Source organism: Nilaparvata lugens, chromosome X (assembly GCF_014356525.2).
Source record: "Nilaparvata lugens isolate BPH chromosome X, ASM1435652v1, whole genome shotgun sequence".
Lineage (NCBI taxonomy): Eukaryota > Metazoa > Arthropoda > Insecta > Hemiptera > Delphacidae > Nilaparvata > Nilaparvata lugens.
The window spans coordinates 3,866,901-3,882,919 of NC_052518.1; the positions used below are offsets into that span (position 1 = coordinate 3,866,901).

Sequence of the window (16,019 nt, forward strand, 5' to 3'; positions counted from 1 at the left end):
AAATAAACAAAAATAAGTTTTTCTTGCTGGATTATTCTTCTCGTGAGATCAGCTGAGGAATAACCCACACATGCACTCGCTCACTCACTTCCATTACGGTATCGACAGACGACAAAATTTCCAGCTGTTTTTCCAAGGACGTATTTATCCTTTTAATGTCCTTCAGCGAGTTATAGCAGGGTTGAGACCTAGTGCAATCGAACTTTCTTATCATAAACCTACTTTGTTCAAAATTTCGTGAGAATCGTTAGAGCCATTTTCGAGATCCGGTCACATACAGAAATATGAACATCTAAACAGAAATTGCTCGCTTAATAGTATAGGATAATTAATAGTATTGTCAGAGAGGAAGATTTTTTTTCTATTCTATTCTGTTCTATTCTTATTAAGTTAATCATTGATTGAAGGCTACTACTTTTATTCGAAGTGTAGATGTGTTCAATAGCATCTCATAATTCAAATAAGCATATATGTAGAGATCTCTATCCTTTTCTAGCAAACGAATTACACCTTTAGCGTCCTAGAAACCGGACATAAATATAAATTACTAGCATGTAACCCGTGCACTGGAAAAAATTTGGTGTCGTAGAATGCAATCTCCTCAAGTCCAGCAAACTTATTTATTACTTTTTCAAACTTACGTGGATAATCTTTATAAGAGTTGAAAATTTTCAAAAAAATAGTGAGTTTGGATATGTCTCGAACCTGCAACCTTTCATTCATCAACCGCGCTCGCTACCAACTAACCTACGGAGTTACTTGGAGAAAGCCCTGTTCGGTTGGGCTTTTATAGTAGTTATTGATTTGTTTTTCTATTATTAAATTCGAATTAATTAATCAATAGTCAGATGGGATTTAGGCTCAACTCACACATTTACGCGACTCAGGTCGAGAAGAGACTCGACTCTAGTCGAGGGCATGTGTTTTCAAATGGTGACAGTCGCGGAGACTAGAATCGACTGGTCTGAGTGTCTCCATTTCGAAACACGTACTCTCGACTAGAGTCGAGTCTCTTCTCGACCTGAGTCGCGTTAGTGTGAGTTGAGCCTAAATCTCATCCGACTATTGATTTAATTAATTCGAATTTAATAATAGAAAAACAAATCAATAACTACTATAAAAGCCCAACCGAACAGGGCTTTCTCCAAGTGACTCCGTAGGTTAGTTGGTAGCGAGCGCGGTTGATGAATCAAAGGTATAGTATGCTGTAATGAGAATTATATGTTTATTTGGTCTACAATCAGCTGTTTACCGGCTTGATTTCATGGATGTGAAACAGCTGAAATTGAATGACTTTGACAAAAAGACGATTCCTTTATTATATTATAGTTTACCTGTATTGGATTGTTGGTTGGTGTACTTGAGTTTCATGGTTCGCACAGAGAAGTCAGGACACACAGTGCTGGCCTTGACGAGGCGAATGCTAACCATGCCAAACTGTTTCTCCTGACCCTCGGCCTCCACCCAGTAGTTCTCACACTTGTGCTTGCCGGCCTCCTCCTCGTTGCAGGCCATCACAATCACCTGCACCTCGCACTGCACCACCATTCGCCAGAAGTCGTTGACAGTGTGGGGCAGAGGACCCTGGCTGGCAATGTATGCCGGAGAGCCGCTAGCGCCTTTGATATAATTCGCATTGATGTAGTCGCTGCCTGGTACGCCGGCATACTCGTTCAGCACCACACGGCTCAAATCAACTGCAACAAATCGATACGATTTTTTTAAAAAATGGACACTTGAAAATGTCAGAAGCTAACAGAAAAACATTTAGGCCCGTACGCAGATACTCGGTCGAAACAGTTTATGATCTGGAAAGAAAGCGGAGTTAGCACTTCAACTACCCATAACTTCCTTATTAGACCACTTAAAAATTTCAGTTGCCACTTTTTCTCATTCTGATAACGATCTTAACAATTATATTGACAAAGATTATCCAATTTAAATAATAAAAAAGTGTACCGAACAGCCAAGGGGAGCAGACCAAAAAATAACTCCATAACCCGTAATGTTAACACATGTACCTTTTTCTAGAGATTTATTCAACCGATCAACCTAATATTTTGAACACTGAATAACATTACCGTTTTACATACTTTAGCACAAGCTTTTTAGTTTCCAACCATTTTTTGACTAAATATGATTTTTTCTGTGTTTTCGAGCAGTCATTCAGAAAAAAATCATATTTGCTGAAAAAATGGTTGAAAACTAAAAAGCTTGTGCTAAAGTATGTAAAAAGGTCATGTTATTCAGTGTTCAAAGTATCAGGTTGATCGGTTGGATAGATCTCTAGAAAAAGATACATATGATAACAATACGGGTTATGGAGTTATTTATTTGAATTGGATAATATTTTTCAATATAATTGTTAAGATCATTATAAGAATGAGAAAAAATGGCAACTGAAAATTTTAAGTGGCCTAATAAGCGAGTTATGGGTCGTTGAAGTGCTAACTCCGTTTTCTTTCCAGATCAAAAACGGTTTCGACTATATTAACAGAACTTCTCTTGAAAATTCAAAAAATGTATCTTCTCAAACTAAAACATTTTATTCCCCATATAGTTCATAAATAAAAAGTGACATTTTTTGTAAATTCGATAACTTGACTATTTTGGCATTAATCGCGAAAAAAACGCATATTAGAACAAAGCCAATGATATACTGAATGTATAAAAAAAACTCCAATGGAAAATTCGAAACCGTTTATGATCTGGAAAGAAAACGGAGTTAGCACTTCAACAGCCCATAACTCGCTTATTAGACCACTTAAAAATTTCAGTCGCCACTTTTTCTCACTCTTATAATGATCTTAACAATTATATTGAAAAATATTATCCAATAAAAAAGTGTACTGAACAGCCTTAAACGGAGAAATGTCAGCAGTACGTTTAAACCCCGTATGAAACACATTATATGTAAATATACCTCATATATTAGGTAAACCCCGTATGAGACACATGATGGTAAATGCAACCATATCTACAAGTGAACGTGGTTTAGCGTTAAACTTGGTGGTAGCATATGGCCCTTAGTTGACAAATTTTAGAGACCACTCATGTTAGAAGCTGAGGAGAGCGAATGCTGAAAGCCTGAACTAGTGATGTTTATGTAAAAAAGGCTACTATGTAGTTATATCTATATTAATTAAATAATTCAAGTAGCCCTATTAAAATACTTTATTAGTAAATATTTCATATTTTATCAGGAGATATTTTATCTATTCCACTACCTAAACTTTTATATTAACGGGGATCCCTTATTTTATTTCAGTACACCCCACCATGAAGCCTGTTTATAAGATATTTTATATTTTATCTATTCCACTACCTAAACTTTTATAATAGGTACCTATATTTTATTTCAGTACACCCCACCATGAAGCCTGTTTTTGTATTTTATTAGAAACTTATTTTTGATTGTGATTTTTGTATTTTGATTTCTTTCAAGTGAATAAGATTTCTTTCTTTATTTTGTGTTGAATCGAATAAAATTATTCATTGATTGAAATGAATACGAATTTGCACATCGACATGGTTAGGTCAGATTATGTTAATTGAACGATTCATACAGCCCTATTAAAATACTTGATCAGTAACTCAATACTAATTTGCGTTTACATTTTCTTGAATTCATTCAAGTTTGTATAGAATGAATGTATTTTGCAACCTTGAAGTAATGTTCAAAAGAACATAATTTTGAATCCAATACACCAATCTAGACCCTTCTTCAAGTATTGTTGATTCAAGTTTGAACATATTGAACATGTTTGACTTTTGGATTCAACTCATGAGAAGACTTCTCTGATTGGTTCTCGTGGAATTTCAACAGAATTCGGCATAAACGGACCTTACTGTTCAAACTTTCCCACGTCATCAAATAAAACAAATCATTATATTGTCATCAAAATGGACAACACCAATCTATCTCATTATCAAGTTTCATCAACCTTAATGAACCACGAATAATTTTCCTGTAATGGCCAACAAGTTTATCATTATAGGATGTTATTCATTGTTCATCAGATCATCGTCGATTTTTAAAAGCTCACAAGCATTTCAATTTGTACATCGAAAGGGGATACAACATAACGTTTGCGCCTGTGTAAGTATTAAAGTAAATTACTCATATCAACTATTAATACCTGATATGAATCATTGCTTCAAAGCTTACAAAATAAGCTTATGAGTCATTACTTTTAAGCTTACACAAGCGACAAGCGCAAACTTAATTAATATTTGCCACAGATTTATAGGTTCACTATAAATCAAAGTATATCAATCTTTCAAAGTGGAGCACGATATCCTCTGCCACAGTTAAATAAAAAATACCCAGTGAAAAGTAGTTATTCTGGATAAGAACTACATTAAAATATAGGCTAAAAAATTGAATTCGAATTCATTTTCTTATCATAAATACAAATAAAATCATAAGTAGACCTATCATACATACATGGTAGAATATCTTTGTATCTGTTCTTCTTTTTGTTGACCTCTTTCTCCCCTTCTGAACACGAATACTGCTTCAGACTCTTGAGGGTTTCGCTGAAGATTTTTAGTTCCTGAAAAAATTATCAATACATTATTAAGTTCTGATACATTTGTAGAGTAAAACACAAGTACCTGTTGCTGTAAATTTTGTTCTTGTTTAGCCTACATAGGATACATAGATAATTTGAAGCTGAAGCATAAACTTATAGAAATGCAGGTTCAGGTATTATTTTCGGCATTTTAGACTTTATAAAATTTTGGAATGACTCGAAATTAATCAAATGTTCATATAAAATGAAAATATCGAAGGAAGAAAAATAAATTAGAGCATGTTAGATTCAAACGTAACCAATTGACATAACCTCAATTACTTTTGAGGTGTTTACAGAATAGTTTACTATTTTCTAGCAAAGAAATTGCACCAGCATAAAAATTAATAGAGCTAGATTTTACCTGAAATTCAGTTTCATAACTGTCTTCATTGATATCTGCTTCCAAATTTTCAATATGGTTCAGAAAATTCAGTAGTATAGTTCGCAATGGAGTTCTATCTTGATTTTTCATTGCAGCCCATGCCTGGTTTTACCAAACGCCAATCTCTACGTTAGACTTATAAATGGCAAGGAAACTAAGAAGAAAATTCCAAGACACAAAATTTAAACAGAAGAACTAATAAAAAAACTCGCAACAAAACAAAATATGTTAGGATTTCACTTTTGTAACCTATACGTTGTAGATTCTGATGCTGTTCTGTTGTAGCGTTGAAAGCGTTGTAGCGGTTAGTACGTTACGAACAAGGGATGGGCCAAAGTGGGTTAACGACAAACTGGATCGATCCTCATTTCACACTGACGATAAACTGGGCTGAAGCTGGGCAAGCTGTTCCATTCCCATTCATTCATAGTTGAGAATGATATTGTTTCAATGTATAAATGAATATATATTATGCACACTCACAAATTGAAAGAATTTTTTTCTCTGTGTCACATTCATCAGGAGAGATTGGGTCAACTGATACGTTTGAGCTTGAAACGTTTTCTTAATATCAATTATAATGTGTTTCTGTTCATGGCATGGTCATACAACACAGGTATGTCCACAAGTTAACAAGTAAAGAACAATAAAAAACTGCAATAAGACAAGAAAGGGGAAAAGTTGCAAGTCAAAACACACAAAGCATACAATGAGACATACCAAGCAACAAGCAGAAGAAGCAGCAAGTCCAAGGCAAGAAGTCTTAAAAGAGCAATTGAAGAAGTTGAACAGTGGTTCTATAAATTTTTAACAGTATTTTGCACTTCATTTCCTATTTCTGTATTTGAGCACAGGAGAACAAAAGGTGCAGTAAAGCGGATATTTGAGAAGTAAATCCTATCCTAGTAACGGAATGAAAATGTAAATCCTCAATCTAAAAGTTTTTACCCTCTGCCGGTGAAGTTAGAGCATATTAGATTTGCGAAATTAGTTGTGACCCCCAGCATTCCCTACATGCCCAGACCACTAACATTTTTTATGGTAGGGGCACAGATCTAACTATGTGATCTAATGTATAGTTAGATTATTGTTTAGTAGCCACATATCTAATGTTTAGTGTTATAGTCTATGGTAGGAGTAAAATCCGGCAGTCTACTATAATACTACTATCTACTTCTAGTCTTCTATATTCTAAGTCTTCCTCTCCATTCTATACTATCATACTATACTTGATTGTCTATTAGGCTCACAAATAAAACTCCACCAAAGAGAGGACAATCAGTAAATTCTAGTAGCACCTTTTTAATACAAGTAGATCAATTGTTGTCTTATTCCTTTGGCTTTGAGAACGTTTCTTCGATTGCTACACAATGATTAATTGAAACATCTGTTGTCAGCCCCCATGTATTTAACATAAAATGCGACATTTGCATAATGTGACAGAGACTACTTGGGAAGTCTGCGTAGTTGACAGGTGGATCTATTGTAGTTCCTCCGAGTACAAACTATTGAAAAGGTCACCAACAAAGGTCAATGAATCAAACAATTTCAATAATAGATAAACATACAGTACCATGATTGAATATTTTTTAGAAGCTCTATCTCATACCGAGCACAATATTTTTGGACCGACTAATTTCTGAAAATAATTGGATTATTATTAGTTTAGTCTATTGTAATTTTTCAGGAAACAGCCCCGAAAGAGTTCTTCTGGATTATTTTACATGTATCTATTTTTGGCAGCTGAATTTGAATCTGAAATTTTCTGACACGCCAGAGCGGGGCTTCATCCCTAAAAACCCCCAAAACCACCAGATGTTGGGACTTCTTACCCCATTTTATTTCGAATACTTCGGATTTTTCGAGAAAGATCATTAAATTTAAAACTTCCTAACGAATCTTGTTCTGAATTAATTGTACTTTCACACGATATCTGATAGCTGATAATCACTTGATAATACTCCAAGTTGTTCAGGGTAAAAGTTGTAGGTTTAAATAATATTGAAAAATACCCCTTTTTAAAAATATCATTTGACTGGATTATTATGAATATTTTTTATAAATGTGATAAACACTTTATTATCACGATATGATCGATACAAGTTCATTTATAGGATAACCTGATAATTTAAAATAAATTTAACCTTGATATAAATTATTTAAACCTTGAAATAAATTCCACGATAATTTATAGGATAACCTGAATGTATCCTATAAGCACCTGCACAGGTCGATATTTTTTTAGAAAGGGCAGAAATCAATAGGTACGTAATTTTTGTTTCCCATATTCTAGGAAATAAATGATTCTATAATATGCTTATAGTAGAAAAATCACTACCTAGTTAATAAGAAAGGCTTGACGTGTAAGAGTAAATTTTTAAAATATAGTATTATTATATAATCTTCAGAGGCTTACTAAAAGCTCTCTAATTTATTCCCTTTACATACCGGTATCTTCACAAAGTCATCATTCACATTTATCAAAACGATACCTAGAAGAAATATGAAATTGTATATGTTATAGAAATATTCAAATTACTGAATATAAAAATGAATTTTTAACAAAATAGTAGTAACACAAGACAATAGTAGATGCACAAGACAATACATTAAATATAAAAAGTCAAAGTCTAAGGGAAAAAATTAAGAAAATTCTGAAAGAGAGGAAATGATTGGAAGAAACTCAATGAAGGCTAATTAATTTTACAAAAATATAAATCCCCTATAAAAATTCACTTTTTTATTTTTCAAACTGGCCTACGCCAACAAACATTAATTAAAATGAAAGTCAACTACTGTATAGAAATATTACTTAACTGGACAGACCCTGTGCAGTGCAGAATGCTGCTTGTCTTGTAAATAAATTTGCAAAACAATGCGTTTCATTTAACAAAAACTATATGATTTGATTGTATGGTATGAGATGTTGTGGTATTTTTCCATACCACAATAATGTAATGGTAATGTTCAGCTGAAGATGTGGTAGGTTTTACCATGAAACCTGGTTCTGAATTATAAATTAATTTTTGAATAAATAAAAGTGGTATTGACAATATCAAAGTCTTATTCTTTCAAAAACTATATGATTTTTCAATGATTTCATAGCTTTTAAAGTTAATAACAGCATTCAGTGAATAAATCGTTGTATAAGAATATTACTAAATTGAGTGAATTTATTGAAAAATATCATTAATTTGAGTGAATTTGTTGTTTGGAAGGCAAACTTTCTATACATTGTTCAGTGACATGACAGCCTAGATGAGCTAAAATTCCACTACTTTACTACTTTCACTTTATTTTGAATTTTTTACCAATTAATTTTTTTAATAGGCTAAATAACCAGCATATTTTGCATTCTTTATTTTTTGCATTTCACGGGTTAGGCATTACTGCCTGTTCCGAGCCTCTGTACCTCTAAAATGAACCCATCTCTTCCTGATGAGACGTCCGCGATCTCTTCTTTCAAATGGGTCCCGTTATTCCAGATTGTTTTTTCTTTGATAGCTTTTTTTTATAATCAATTTTTCCTGTTCTATCCATATAATATTTTTGAAAAACCAATAGTTCTATTCAACCCACTTTCATCCGAACAGGTCACAATTAAGCTTGTTCTATTCATAGCCGATATTCAATGATTTTCAAATGATTTAGATTGCATGATTATAATAAAACTCAAGGTCTCAGATTGAAATTATTCAAATAATTAATGAACGTTTTTTCTATAAATTGCCAAACATGAGGATGATAAAAAATTATAAATATCGATGATTACCTGTAGAATAGGGTTGCGGAAATTTCAGTTAGCGTTTGGGTATGTTCATGAACGGTCTTTCATAGTTTGGTCGTGTGATATTTTGGACATTAAGTGAAAAATGTATACCTTCAAGGTAACTCAAAGAAAATTCACTGGGCTGCTGACTGCTAGTGTTTACTGAAATGCGTTTCTATATTGCTAATCGATGCACCTATAGCTCCTAGCTCCTATCAGGGCTGTAAAGTTTCAGCTGCCTTCTAAAAAAGCAGTCAAAAGATGGGAGGGAGAGACGTAGGTAGAAGGGCTATCACCACAAAACGGCCAATAACCTTTGCCGGTATAAATTGACACAGTTCAGAAGCATCCATCAGTACAGACACAGCTCTTCTCAGTGGTGGGTAAGTACTTCCCAACAAAAATGTTTTGTTGTGTCAATTTCTGAAGCATTAAATACTATTGATAAATCAATTGAGGTGTATCTATCATTATAAGTCGGTATTTATTTTTCTTATTTTTTGGATGGACATTTTACATTACCATTCAATTTGTTGTTTACAATTTTTATTGTCTTTTCAATTTTTGTTGAATAATTAATTGTTGGAATAATATTCAAATAAAATAAGGTTATTAGCAGCTAAACCTGACATTTTTTCCCTTCAGGGCAGGAGTTGCTGTATAAAATGATGTACAACTTGATAAAACAAAAAATTATGGCATTATTTTAATTTTTGTTGAATAATTGTTGGAATAATATTCAAATAAAATAAGGTTATTAGCAGCTGAACCTGACATTTTCTCCCTTCAGGGCAGGAGATGCTGTATAAAATTATGTACAACTTGATAAAAACAATAGTTTATGGCATTATGTTATTTATGACAAATTACGGCAAAAAAGGTTTTAATTTTAGAGTTTTTGAATTTTTATTTATTTGCCATAAAGAAAATACAAAAAAGCTTTACAAAAATAAAAATATGCTACTGCATTCAACTAAATAAGCACATACTTCAACTAATGCAGGAACTGCTAATTTATTCCATTAGAAATTTTAGAGTTTTTGAATTTTTATTTATTTGCCATAAAGAAAATACAAAAAAGCTTTACAAAAATAAAAATATGCTACTGCATTCAACTAAATAAGCACATACTTCAACTAATGCAGGAGCTGCTAATTTATTCCATCAGAAATAATGTCATTAAACATTATATCATTAACTGATCTTCATTTATAACATTTGAGATAATTGAGGGATTCCACGGCAAGTCAGCAATCTCCTCTAAAGCATTTTGTTGGGAATTCACAAAAAAAACTGTAAAAGACTCATATATCGTTAAATTTAAGAAATGATTACTGGATAATTAAGAGGGGATCATTAGATAATCGAATACAAATGCTCAAGGAGATAGATTGAACAATCTATAATAATAAATAAAAATAAGTTGGAGATTGCTGTGTTTGATATGAATGTGTAGAGTTTGATGACTTTGATACAAATATAGGCTAACTAGTTATGTTACTTAATGGAATAGTAATAAAGCCTTTCTGAGTCATATTAACATAATACAGTAAATAAATCTACATTCATGATTCAAAATAGGTTATAAAAAATGTGGAGATTATATGTTTCTAGTTCAACATTGTTTTATTCAAATAATTACATTCAATTTTTGAGATTATCTGGGCACTCACATTGTAGTCCTATATCATTCAATGATACAGCATCAATACAAACTGGCAAAAAATAAAAAGAGCATAGTAATAAAATAAATACAACATTTTTAAAAAAGGGTATTCGAATGAAGCAAGTACTTAAAAAAACTTCAAAGCCAGACAAAACTACAAACTCTGGAATTTTTTTGCTATTCATGGAATTGAATAGAGCAAATATTTTTTTAAGCTAGAGAAGTTAAGTTAAAACTCTCTAGCTGAAAAATATCGCTATATTTTAATGTTATCAGCATATAATCACAATAATTCATTTAATACATCCTTGTTATATTTAAAGTATCATATATTACAATAAATATTATGCTTTTCATGTTTCAGATACTTCATGAAAACAATGAGTACCGTTCAGAATAGATTCATAACAGGTATTTTTTTAACTACAAGCGTATATAATAATAATATATATATATTTTTAATTTTCTCACATTAGATAAAAATATGACAGTCTTTACATATTAGAGTAATCATTATAGCTAATAACACCTTATATTTATCATACCGTATGTGTCCTGGTGTCCTGGGACACAATGATCTTAGTTGCCAATCAATCTTTATCAATTACTTGCTGGGTTGCCCACCCAGGGGGGTTGCCACACCCCAAACACAATAAAAATATTCTGTCCCCTGCGGGGCTCTTAATATTTCAATGCAATTGGCATTGCATTGCTACTTATAACTGACTTTTAGGATAATGCATCTTGCTACAGCTTTGAGCCGTTCCAAGTTACTATTTATTAGACTTTCCTTCTACATAATTCACAGATTGTCATTTTCTTGGAGAATCATATCATTTTAATTGAGTACCTTTCAGGATACTCTCATATAACGCTTTAATGAAACAAGTCTTCCTTCAGTAACAATATTTTACATTTTTTTCTGTTACTTTGTAAGATTTAACATTTATAAACACAATAAGGAAAAATATAAACAAAGTCCAACGTACATTGGAATAAAATTGATTGGTTGTCTCCAAGGTTGCATAAGGCATGAACGTGATAGATCACAATTCAAGGAATTGTTGAGAGCATATTTGATAGATTTAGCATGCGACAGTATAAGCGAGTTTACTGTAAAAAAATGAATTTTAAACTGTCACTTTTTATCCTCACCTTTAATTTAGTTTTAGTTTTAACGTTTTCATGTACGGTATGTTTTGAAGATAAATGATTCATTAATTGAACATGTATTTTTCAAAATAATAATCGATGGGTAGTTTCAGAGTGAATTCAAACCAATCAATCTTTAATTCCCATAAGGGTCGATGGGTGGTTTCAAAATTAATTCAACCAACAAATACTTAATTTTCAGAAGGGGTGTTTCTGATATTATCAGCGACAATCATAACTGCATCTTCATTACATAACGAAGAAAGCATTGATGTGCATTCCAAGTTGAACAGAGCAGGAGCATTCCTGCCGACAGAGCCGGAGGAATCATCCGCTCACACAATGCAGCGCAGGAACGATTTCTTCCTGAAGGCGACTGGAAAGTCAGGACCGTATCTGCCAAGGATAGGAAGGCGCAACATCATCTATCCAGAGAAAAAAGAAGATGTTGAAAGTCCTTTTGTGGTCAGCAGGAGAAACGATTTCTTCTTGAAAGCGCACAAGTCAATTCCGAGAATAGGCCGGAGAAACAGCTATAGTGCGCCTCAGACTCCAACTGAAGATCAAACTCCATACAGTCAACGAATTTCCAAAAAGTTCGACTCTGAGGTAAGCTAATTCTAGTTACACACACACACACACACACACACACACACAGTAGAAACATTGTAGCACCACAATTCAAATTCAAATTCTTTATTTTCTGCAAACATACAATAACAAGAAATGTCTGTATATCGCAGTCGTCAAAGTACAAATATATACACATATAGGTAACATGTTTTTTGTATTTAGTTAACATAATAAAAGGTCAGAAAAAGTCAGCCAAACAAAAACTCATTCAACGAGTAAAACTCTCCTTCTACAACAAACTTTTTAAGTTTTTTTTTTTGAACAAAGCATCATTATTAATCGACTTTAAGCTATCTGGTAATTTATTATAAATTTTAATACCAGTGACATTTATATCCCCTTCAGACAAGGCAAGACGATGTTGGGGAAGTAGCAAATTGGTACCATGTCTTGTAGAATAATTGTGACTAGCTCCTACAGTTGTAAAACGATCACCATTCCTTCTTATATATATAACAGACCGATAAACGAGAAGACCATAAAATGTCATAATGCCAAGTCTGCTAAAAGTCCCTCTACATGTATGATATACTGGAAGGCCTTCTATAATTCGTCTGCATAGAACAGAGCCTTGCAAAGCGGTAATTCAAATTCCAGGTCATTGATATAAATGAGAAAAAGTAGAGGGCCCAATATTGACCCTTGGGGTACCCCTGAGCTGACCTTGGAGGTTTTTGATTTGATTCCCAAATAATAAGACTTACTAAAACTATGAGAATCCATACTTACCAGCAGTATAATAATATATTGTATAATAAACTGCCTCAAACAACCACCAATCTGTCTCTAGACAAATTTGAGAAAGTTATATTACAGTTATCTGAAAAAAATGCCTTTTAATCACTTGAGGAATATCTGAATACCTAACTTGAATGTAATATAAATAATCTTTATCGTGTATGATTTTCTATCCAAATTGTGTGTACTTTTAAAATGTTAATAAAAACAATATAAAGATTTTGAAGTACCCTTTATTTTTTAAAAAACTTTAAAATAGTTCAACAACTAGTTTCGACCCTAACTTAGGTCATTTTCAAGTTGATTTTTTTTAAATGTATATATTATGACTTGCCTAATGCTCTAATAGTAGCCTGATGGTTAATAAAATGAATCTTGAATCTTGAATCGATTTTTGACGTAATATTTTTTGCCGTCCTTATAAATTTTATTAGATATAGATTGAACATAACTTGACAAACATATGATGTGATCATGTGTTTTGTCAAGATCTATTATGCACCTTATGCTGCCTTATGCCCCAGGGGAGATTGAGTCTTGTAATAAATTGTTTAACGCACTCATTCATTATTCATCACTATTCATAATTATAATCATCATATTGATAAAATCATTGCATCATCATTATCAAGAATCACTATTAGTCAATAACACGCATCATTCCCAGTCAGTGTTGCCACTGCCATACTACAACATACCGTACATTACGGTACAATCCCTCAAATTGTCTTTTTTCTTTAGGGTTACTGTTGAATATAAATACAAATAGAAATCTAAGAACCTTTTTTTAAAATTATTTACTCACAACATGTTTCGGCTATGATGACATTATCAAGTGATTGGAAAATCGTTTCAATTGTATCTGAAGCCTGATAATTGGGAATCTATCTGCATTGATGGGGCGAAGCTCCTGAAATTTTTACAGATATGGGACTTGTGGCAGTTGATAGAGCTTATCGGTGACTATTTTAGGTATGAATTTGATCAAAATCGTTGGAGCCGTTTCCGAGAAAATCATGAAAAACCCTGTTTTTGACAACATTCTCGCCATTTTAGCCGCCATCTCGAATTGCATTTGATCGAAATTGTTCGTGTCGGATCCTTATAGTGAAAGGACCTTAAGTTCCAAATTTCAAGTCATTCCGTTAATTGGGAAATGAGATATCGTGTACACAGACGCACATACACACACACACACACACACACCACACACACACACACACACACACACACACACACACACACACACATACAGACCAATACCCAAAAACCAGTTTTTTGGACTCAGGGGACCTTGAAACGTATAGAAATTTAGAAATTGGGGTACCTTAATTTTTTTCGGAAAGCAATACTTTCCTTACCTATGGTAATAGGGCAAGGAAAGTAAAAATGAAAATGTAGACACATAGCTTGTAAGCTCAAAAGTTTTAGTCACATTACTACATAGAATCATCATGATCTAATAAATTAATATTTATGTTCTACCAACAGGTCATGGAAAAATCAGAGGCATCAGCTTGGCCATGGTTTAGAGCTCCAGGCTTGTACGTTCCACAAAAGAGAGCCATCTATTTCACAGGTGGGTACAAAATAATCAAAAAACTCTTCTGAATTGGGAAATTCAACTGTTTATCCATTGGATACTCTCCAGTAAACCTTTAAGTAGCCTATTATTTGTGGATTTCCTGCCTGTTATATTCTTTTTATTCAATTTTTACCATCCTGATGTTTTTTGTCTCAAGGCTCCCGTGCTAGGGGAGGCTTGAGACACTTATTGAATTTTCAAGCATTGCTAGACAGTAACAAAATTTTTAAACATTTTAAACGTTGTATAATATATGGTCATAGCTAGTTTCTTTATTGAAAACATAATCACACATAGCAGTTCAGGAAAGGTTTATAAAAGACCTATTCATTTTATATTATAATAGTTTATTGATTCTTCCTCACTTCTACAACAATTGCAAAACCACACAATAATTTGTATACATAATAAAAATATAAAAAGAATCAAATGGCTCACAAGACATTGTCTCATCGTTTATTATAATAGTTTATTGATTCTTCTCCACTTTCACATCAATTTCAAAAAACACACAATAATTTTTATTCATCATAAAAATATGAAAAGAATCAAATGGCTCACAAGACATTGTCTCATCGTGAGCCTAAGGAAAATACAATGAATAAAATTACAAAAAGGGGTGAAACTTATCCAAGCAATTGAAGAAAGAAGAACAAGAGGTTTGAAAAACTAAATAAACTATGATAAAATTCAAGATGTTAATAGAAGAGATAAAAGAAACTGCTATAGTGTCGACAGATGAACAGAAAAAATGGTACATTAGCGTATACTAATTAGTTATTTAGTTATTTATTTACATTGTGTACAAATACTTAACATGAGGAAAGGCACAACAGGCTCATGCCCAAAACTGTCCCATTTCCAATTTATACTATACTGTCCAAATCAAAATGTTGGTCACTTTCACTTTTCAAAATACAATTTACACTCTTCAATACTCAGATAAACGAGCAAAATACCTGAAATATTAGGAGAAAAATACCTGAATATCTTGCAGCATTTGTCCTTCTTAAAGGATTACATGGGCTTATTATGTTTTCAAATTAATACCCTAAAACATTAACTATACTGCTAAATTACTATACTAATGCCTTGAGTTATGTCTCCATATAAGTCTGTAGACGTTTTAATCGATCTAAAGATTTTTTTCAATATATTTATTGAACAGCATGAGAGAAAGTCCTGCGGAACGGTATTTTATCACACATATAGAGGAATTGAATCCTACAAATCTGTAAATTAGTTTGAGTTAAGTTAGATGTTCTAAATGTTTGATGAGTGTTGAATAAAGAGTCTACTTAAAAGATGATAAATCAATACATTCATGGTGGGGTACAGCTGTACCACGCGCGCCTATCCGCCATGTTATGAGAAACCGTGCGCCTACAGGCTGTTCGGTACACCGAATCTTTTCAATATAATTAAATACCGTAGGCCTACCGAATCTTTCTCAATATAATTGTTAAGATCATTATAAGAGTGAGAAAAAGTGGCAACTGAATTTTTCAAGTAGTCTA

At 32.6% G+C, this 16,019-nt stretch overlaps 2 protein-coding genes across 3 annotated transcripts in view; one reads left to right on the forward strand and one right to left on the reverse strand.

The window, feature by feature from the left end:
• LOC111043628 overlaps nucleotides 1–5,259 on the reverse strand; it is a 28,665-nt gene extending 23,406 nt beyond the window's left edge. The window contains exons 1-3 of the mRNA XM_022328631.2: nucleotides 4,939–5,259; nucleotides 4,448–4,556; nucleotides 1,335–1,697 (exon numbers count right to left, since the gene is read on the reverse strand). Coding sequence (XP_022184323.2) covers nucleotides 1,335–1,697; nucleotides 4,448–4,556; nucleotides 4,939–5,049 — 583 coding nt within the window. The 5' untranslated portion in view covers nucleotides 5,050–5,259. The remainder of the gene's footprint in view (nucleotides 1–1,334; nucleotides 1,698–4,447; nucleotides 4,557–4,938) is intronic.
• A 3,756-nt stretch (nucleotides 5,260–9,015) lies between these two features.
• On the forward strand, nucleotides 9,016–14,543 carry LOC111043989. Of its 2 annotated transcripts, none has more exons than XM_039442248.1 (4): nucleotides 9,016–9,111; nucleotides 10,759–10,805; nucleotides 11,749–12,155; nucleotides 14,409–14,543. In XM_039442248.1, exons 2-4 carry the CDS (start codon nucleotides 10,766–10,768, stop codon nucleotides 14,526–14,528), a joined length of 567 nt encoding a protein of 188 aa, XP_039298182.1. In that variant the 5' UTR covers nucleotides 9,016–9,111; nucleotides 10,759–10,765; the 3' UTR covers nucleotides 14,529–14,543. The 2 variants fall into 2 exon arrangements, with proteins under 2 accessions (XP_039298182.1, XP_039298183.1); XM_039442249.1 differs by having other exon boundaries at nucleotides 9,060–9,111; nucleotides 11,752–12,155.
• The last annotated feature ends 1,476 nt before the right edge of the window (nucleotides 14,544–16,019 follow it).

Coding starts and splice junctions, on each gene's coding strand:
- LOC111043989 (XM_039442248.1), top strand. CDS start 10,766: ATGAAAACAATGAGTACCGTTCAGAATAGATTCATAACAG. Junction 10,806..11,748: donor TCAGAATAGATTCATAACAG/GTATTTTTTTAA, acceptor CTTAATTTTCAG/AAGGGGTGTTTCTGATATTA. Junction 12,156..14,408: donor CCAAAAAGTTCGACTCTGAG/GTAAGCTAATTC, acceptor TTCTACCAACAG/GTCATGGAAAAATCAGAGGC.